The sequence below is a fragment of the Orycteropus afer genome, unplaced genomic scaffold (genome assembly GCF_000298275.1).
Source record: "Orycteropus afer afer isolate SDZICR_OR568_19922 unplaced genomic scaffold, OryAfe1.0 scaffold00083, whole genome shotgun sequence".
Classification (NCBI taxonomy): Eukaryota; Metazoa; Chordata; class Mammalia; order Tubulidentata; family Orycteropodidae; genus Orycteropus; species Orycteropus afer.
Genome location: NW_006921670.1, coordinates 9774171 through 9782041, shown reverse-complemented (window position 1 = coordinate 9782041; position 7871 = coordinate 9774171). Strand labels below are relative to the sequence as shown.

Here is a 7871-nt window from a genome sequence, read left to right as displayed (position 1 = left end):
GAGTTGAGTGCCTTCAGACCAAGGCTTACCGGTGGAGTGGGGTGCCTCCGGGCACTTATTGGCAGAGCTAAAAGAGCTCTGTAACACTTGCCAGAGTAGGGTGGAGGCCAGGCCAGCCCAAGAGGCCCCTGGTGGGGGTTGGTGTGAGGACCAGAGAGAGGCAGGCCTGCAGATACAGCTGAGAAGAAGCTGTCCAGACCAAAGAACTATATCCTGAGGCAGCCTCTGATCCCGAGTTGTAACCTGTTACTTCCCTAATAACTCCCAAAATTGTGAGTATGGTCTGAGTTCTGTGTGGTCATTGCAATGGATTATCGAACCTGGCAGAGAAGCAGAGAGTGCCCTGGGAGGGATGGCTGGTGTGAGAACTGGTCAAAAGACTGGAGGGTGGCAGTGTGTCTGACCTCCGCCTCATAGGGATCAGCCTCAGGCTGTCGACGCTGCTGGGGATTCTCTCCCCTGTGACGTCAGAGCAACTCAGATGGTCTCCGGCCACCGGATCTTTACAGATGCACATGGGTTTGCCCTTAGTCAGGATCTACTCGTTGGCAACTGGTTTTTTGTTTTGTTTTGTTTTTTAGGTAACTTAAAGCGTTAAGAATCAACATTTTGGGGTGGGCCTTATAAAGCTGACATTTTCAATTGAAGTTTTAAAAAGGATATAACTTGCAGATGGGTTTCATTGCTCCCGAATTAGCTTTTGTGAAAATGCAGCCTAGCACCCAGCGTCAGGGCCCATGGGTGGTGGTCAGGGCTCCAGCCTCGGGCCCACAGGTGGTGGTCAGGGGTAAGGAACACTTAGAAAACCACTGTGGATGGAAAACACTGGTTTCTGGCCACACTGTCATCAACAACACTTCCAAGGTGCCCCTGCCCTGTGTCACCTGAGTGGGCAGTGACTCTGGAAAGGAAGTATTTCTGCTGCCTGCTCTGAGCTCGCTCTGGGGCTAATGGGGTAGGCTTTAAGCTTAGAGGACAGCACAGTCAGAGCCCAGCTCCTTCCCACATTAGGCGATTAGCTTTTGAAGCCCTATTGTGGTTGAGAACAGAGCAGTCAGACCACAATCCCTTCTTGGACATGAACAAGCAGTACAGAGAGGGCCTCCCAGCATACCAGAGCTTGGAAACCTCACTGGGAGTGGGAACAGCAGTGGCCGTGAGGCCAAAGGAGCCATGGCCATCAGCCCAGCCTCTTTTTCTGGTGAAAAGATACAGTCATATATGATTTCAACCATTTCTACACGCACAGCTCAGGGACACGGGTTACATTCTTCAAATCACGCAAACACTTTCATCATCTTTCTGCACATTGTTCCACCGCCATTGATGTAAACTCGCTGCCCCCTAAGCCCCTCATCTAACCTTTCGAGTTGCCGTTGTCACACAGATAATCCTTTAAAGGAGCACACACTCGGGGCAGACATACCTTACTTATGAGATAAACCGTGTTTTGGTTCAAAGAAGACTTCTGGGGAGAGTCTGCCTTCTTCACTCTGGGGACAATGTGGCCGTATCTCTTACGTGGCTGATAGTCACACCTTCGGTGGCTGGAGAAACCAACTGTCCTCCAGTGCAGATGACGCCTGATGCTTCCTGGACGGGGTGGCCAAGACGGTCACATACGCCTGCTTTTCAGAGCTCCCTCTAAACCCGAACCCCCACTGTGCTCCAGAATGAGTCTGAACCCCATCTGTGAAGTGCATCCAATGCAAAGTTCAAGAGGAGGGTTTTCAAGGCCCGGGGTGGAGCCAGGCACGTGGTTGGTGTCCAGTGCTATGAACCAGATCTTCCATCCGGTTCCATTCACCCCCCGCTGTAAGGCAAACAATGTTCACATTTTCTAACCCCGCATCAGTGTCCTGTCTTCACTTCCTGTTGTTATTAGATGCCGTTGAATGGGTCCAACTCACAGTGACCCCACGTACAACAGAACAAACCGCCGCCCAGTACCGCACCATCGACGAACTTGCTACTCTGCTTGAGCCCATCGTTGCAGCCACTGTGTCTGTCCATCCCCTCGAGGGCCCTCCCCTTTTTCTCCAGTTCTCTACTTTAAAGCGTCATGTCACTCTCCAGGGACTGGGCTCTCCTGGCAACATGACCAAAGCACTTTCCTTCAGGTTGCCGTGTAAGAACAGGAAAGTCCTGTCTCACGTTCTGGAGGCTAGGAGTCCGGGCTCGGGTGCTGGCAGGACAGTGCTCTCTCTGCAAAGTCCAGGACTATAGGCCTCCTTGTCCCTCTGGCTTCGGGTGGCCCCAGGTGTTCCCTGGCTTACAGCTGCAGCACCACTCCATCATCACAGGACCATCTTCCCTCTGTCTCTGTGTCCCTTCTCCTCTTCTGTAAGGACACTGGTCATATTGGATCAGGACCTCCCCCCACTCCAGTAGGACCTCATGTTAACTGGTAACATCTTCAAAGACCCTAATACCACACCAAGTCATATTTGCAGGGGTGAGAACTTCAACCTAAATCCTGGGTGACACAACTCAATGCAGAACATGACCCCTCACATGCCCAGAGGTTCCGCCCGCTTTGTACCCAGAAGCCCTGAATGCCAAACAGCCAAGGCTGCACCCTAAGTGGCACATTCCAGCTGAGACCAGTCTCCCTACCTTGACCAGCTCCTTGAACTTGGGGTCTTCCTTGGAGGTGGGGTTGATAATGGTGCGTTCCTCATTCTCCTCTGGGAAGGGACAGAAGGGTCACAGTTAGTGGTGGCTGGGGCATGCAGAGGCGCTGGGCGGTTCTAGTGGCCTCATGAATGGGCGGGTGATGGATGGAGAAGCAGAAACCTATTCATTCTCTCAGAAAGGAAGGACTCGGCCCTGTATCAGCCATGCATCAAACCACCCAGCAAGGGGGCCCCTGGCAGCAGGGGGTGGACTGGAGCCTTCACTGCTTTCCTTGGAGAGCTGGAGTCAGACTGAGCACTCTGCCAGGGCCCACTCTCCCCAGCTCCACTCGGCAGCTCCCCCACACAATTCTGGGGGAATTCATGAGAGCGGATGGCATCAAATGGCCTAAAAAATGTTCCCTGTTATGAATCGGAAGTGTGGGCAAAGCTTCAACCACCATGACGTTCCCTGCAGACATTACATTTTAATAATATATGTTATTTGTTGTTGTTGGGAACACACAGCAAAACACACATCAATTCAATAGTTCCTGCATGGACAGTTCATTGACGTTGATAACGTTCTTCGAGTTGTGCAGCCATTCTCACCCTCCTTTTTCCAAATTGCTCCTCCCCCACTAACATCAGCCCATTGCCCCTCAGCTTCCTTCCCAGTTGCTGCTGTCAGTTTGACCCCATATGGATAGTTCTTGAGAAAAGCACCATCCTCAAGGCAGATTTTTATTTTTCTTTTAAGCTAAACTATTGTTTGGTTCAGAAGGAAGTTTGGTCAATCAACTTCCATAGTGACACTGCCTCAGAAACCCAAGTAGGGGTCGCTAGGAGTCGGGTCCGACTCGATGGCACATAACAACAACAACGTTGGTTTTAAGATGACTTGAAAGGCATATTTTTGGTTTAAGGTTTAAAGATGATCCCAGGGCAACAGTTTTGGGGTTCATCCAGCCTTGATGGCTCCAGAAATTCTGGATTCCATGGAATTTTTAATTCTGTTCTGTATTTCCCCCCTTTTGATCAGGATTCCTCTATAGAGTCTTTGATCGAAATGTTCAGTAATGGTAGCCAAGCACAATGCCATTCTTCTGGTCTCAGGATAAAGGAGGCAGTAGTCCATGGAGGCAATTAGCCTCACATTCCATCACTTCCTCTTATTCCTGACTCTCCTGCTTCCTCTGTTGCTCCAGGTGAATAGAGACTAATCTACTACTCTACAAACTAGGAGGTGGAACAGAAATACTAAACACGGTATTGGGCTAAGTAACTGAGATGTCCCATGAGAACATGTGCCTGAACCTCCAATCAAGTGTCTTAGCTTCCTAGGGCTGCTGTGACAAAAGACTGCCAACTGGGTGGCTTATAAGAACCCAAATGTATTGTCTTTGGTTCTGGAGTTTGAATTCAGGGTGTTGGCAGGTCACGCAGCCTCTGCAAACTCAAAGGGAGACCCTTCTTGCCTCAACAGGTCCCAGGAAGTGTCTGGTTGCACACAGCCTCAGTCCTGCACGCACTCTTAAGAAGAACTGGGATGTTTAGGATGGGATGGAAAATGTCTGAAACGTTACATGGAGAGAATCAGTGTGCGTGTCCCACGAGGAGGGTTTGCTGACCGGACCACAAGAGGCCAGCGCACTCAGTGGTTTTGAGCCCCAGCTCTGGAGGTGATATGCCTGGGTTTGAACCCCAGCTCCCCACTTACTAGCTGAGAGGCCTTGGGCATGTGATTTAGCTTCTCTGTGCCTCAGTTTCTTCATCGGAAAGCAGGAATAATCATCCTACCTGTCTCACAGGGCTGCAGCAGGGAGACGTGAATGAGTGGGAAGTGTGCAGTGGATTCTTACTGTTAACTATAAGCCTTCCTTTTATGAGCCCAAATGAGATTTAGTATATTAAAAGGGGACTTCATAAAGAGTGCAGCATTGTACAAATATTCCCAAAATTCATTTCATTCTAATCTTGATGTTTCACTATTTCTTGCTTAAAGACTGCCTTGGGCATCCTGCTGGGAGTGCTGCCCAGACCTGCCAATAGCGAGCTTGGAAATGCAGCAAGATGCTGAAAACTGCACTGGGGTGTGAGTGTCACCACCCCAGGAGACCTGGGTACACCCACCTTTGGGTGCCAGCCTGGCCAGTCCTTGCCAAGCTAACTTAAGACTCACCAGCCAATTAAGCTTATGGAGCCAACCATAGCTGGCTGACTCTCACCTGGAGAACAGTTATTGCAAGACAGTGTGACAATTAAGGTTATATGTCAACTTGGCTGGGACATGATTCCCAGTGGTTGGACAGATATGATATAATAATCCTCCATTTTGTGATCTGATATGAACACCAATCATCTAAAAGGGGAGTTTCCTTGGGGGTGTGGCCTGCCTATAATATATAAACGGAAGTTCTGGCAAAGCCCGTTCTCTCTCTCCACCCTGCACTCTTCTCGTTGCCTGATCTCCAGTTTCTAGGACAAAAGCCTGCAGAAGTCTCCAGCCTGTCACCTGACCTGCAGATTTTAGATTTGCCAACCCCACAACCCCATGGATCAGAAGAGAACTCCAGTCTGTGCCTGACTTTAGATTTGGGTTCTGTCAGCCCTGCAACGCTGGGAGTCAGCAGAGGCCTGTAGGCCTAACCCACAGATTTGGGACTTGCTAGCCCCCACAACTTCATGAGCCATTTCCTTAAAGTCAATCTTGCCATATATTTATACAAGCTTCATTGGTTTTCTTCCTCTAGAAAACCCAGGCTAAAACAGGAGACAGGGAGGGTCAGTGTCCAGAGCTTTTGCTGGTCTACGCTGGTGATTCCAGCCAGGAGCGATTATGCCTCAGACGACATCTGGCAATGTCTGCAGATATTTCAGTGTCCCTGGGTGACGCCAACGGTTAGTGGTTAGCAGGCTCAGCTGCTAACTGAGAGGCCGGCACCTCAAGTCCACCCAGACGCACCTCAGGAGACCTGGGGATCTGCTTCCAAAACACCAGACACTAAAACCCCGCCACAAACAGCTCTGCTCAGACACACGTGAAATCACCATGAGTCAGAACTGACTCAACGGCCACCATTTTCTGGAGACATTTTGGTCGTCACAGCTGGGCTGGGGGCTGTTAGTGCTACTGGCATCTAGCAATCAGAGCCCAGGGATGCTATCAAATAGCCGGTGATACACAAGACAGCTGTCCCCACACTAAAGAATTAAACAAACAAACAAACCCCCCCTTTTTTATTTTAACTTACAACCTCTCAGTGAGTAGCCAAGCCTGTTAACTCCTGGCACCAACCAGAGACTCAGTGAAGAAACATCCGGCCCCAAATGTCACCAGGGCTGAGGTGGAGACACCCTGCTCTGAAGTCCACTAACCACACAATATCAGTCTCCAGACCTACGTGCTGGTCCCCCTAAAGGGGGTCACCCAGGAGCAGCTGCCTGGAAAATGACTCCAGTTGGCCTAAAGACAATCACAGCCACAGTCAAGAGCTATGCTATTCCAGGAGGAAAGAAAGACACTCCCATGGTCCCAGTGGAACCTTGGAAAATGGCCAGCACTTGGCTTGGGGTCAGCCCAGGGGGGCCTGTGTCTGTCATTCCTCTTGTGGGCTGAGCCTTGGGGTAGAAACTACAATAAAGGGGTCAACTGGGGCTTCCCTTTGAACCAAGGTTTGGAAATGCATGGAATGTTCCAGAATAGCCTTCCAGATTGACCAGATCCCAAAACACACTTGAAGGGAAGTGTATCTGGTTGTCATCTCATTGGCACTGGCCTGTGACGCGACCCCAAGGGCGTGGGGGTGAGGGTCTCAGCCACTTGGCAGTCCTTCTCTAACCCCCAGCAGGATCCAGGCCTTAAAGGAGCTCTGGCTCACCCAGAAATAGGGGCAGAAAGCTACAAACAAGAACTCGCTTGTTTCCTACAGACTTTTCTAAACAGGACCTTAAGCAGAGTGTCTGGGCTCTCAAATGCCACCCAGTATGCTATCTGCTCAAAAGGACCTGCTTGCCAGCCTCACCACGGCCCACCTAACGCTGCAGACGGTTCACCCAACTGTGGCAAGGAGCTGGAAGAAGAGGCAGTACCTAGAAGAGTGTCCTCAGGATGAACGCCCACTGAGGCAGGGGACAGTGGCGAGTCGATGGCGTTTTTGCCTTCTTCCTGAAGGTCGTTCACTGCCAAGCAAAAAGAGAAAGAGGGAAAAACAAGTTAGCACAAAAGGGAATACCATGGCCGCACGTGCCACTCCCAGAAACAGGGAAATCAACTGCATTTAACACTTAACAAACATTTCTAAATGGCGTGCTGCCCGGAAAGAGTTCAAGAAAAGAGAACTCTGAACTTAGAATGCATCCTGCAGCCCTTCCCGCTCTCCAAACATTTCCCGGTTCCCGCCAAGCCCTGCCAGTCTGTGTTGGCCACTTGCTGGAACACATGAGCAAGAAACCACAGTTTCTGGATGTCTCCAGACCCGCCCAAGGTTGCAGAGGAGCAAAGACCAGACCACAGCAACAGAGCCTGAAAAAGGCAGGGCCTTCCTCCTCTTTGCTGTTATTCATAAGAGTTTCAAGTTGAAGTTGCTGAGGATTTCATTCTATTCAGATCCATTATCAACACCCATGGAAGCAGCAGTCAAGAAATGAAATGACTTCTGTGTGTTGGGCAAATCTGCCGCAGAAGGACCTCTGTAAAGTTCTAAAGGAAGACAAAGGATGAACTGATGCATTCGAAGTGAATGCATCAATGGTGAAGGACACTGAATATTCCATGGGCTGCCAGAGCCCAGACGAATCAGTCTTAGGAGAAATACAAACAGAACGTTCCTTAGAAGTAAGGATGCGAGACTTCATCCCACCTGCTTTGGACATGTCATCAGGAAAGACATGTCATCAACAAAGCCACCCATTTGTGGTATGTTTATGTTATGGCAACACTAGGTAATTAGAGGGCAGGAGAAAACCAAACTCACTGCTGTCAAGTCAGTTCTGACTCAGAGCAACCCCACTGGGTTTCCAAGGCTGCAAATCTTTACGGAAACAGACTGTCTCGTCTTTCCTCTGCAGAGCAGCTGGTGGATTTGAACCACCAAACTTTTGGTTAGTAGCCAAATGGCTTAACCACTACACCACCAGAGCTCCTTATTAGAGGGTCTGTGAAAACAAGGGAGTCCTCAATGAGATGGACTGACATAGTGGCCTTGACATTTGGGTCAAACACGTCAAGGACCACGAGGATGGAACAGGACCAAG

The 7871-nt window shown here is 50.0% G+C and overlaps 1 protein-coding gene across 1 annotated transcript in view; it reads right to left on the bottom strand.

Annotated features, from left to right (window-relative positions):
- PARVB (parvin beta) overlaps nt 1-7871 on the bottom strand; it is a 93017-nt gene that overhangs the window by 83796 nt on the left and 1350 nt on the right. The window contains 3 exon segments of the mRNA XM_042781050.1: nt 2374-2394; nt 2617-2687; nt 6708-6797. Coding sequence (XP_042636984.1) covers nt 2374-2394; nt 2617-2687; nt 6708-6797 — 182 coding nt within the window.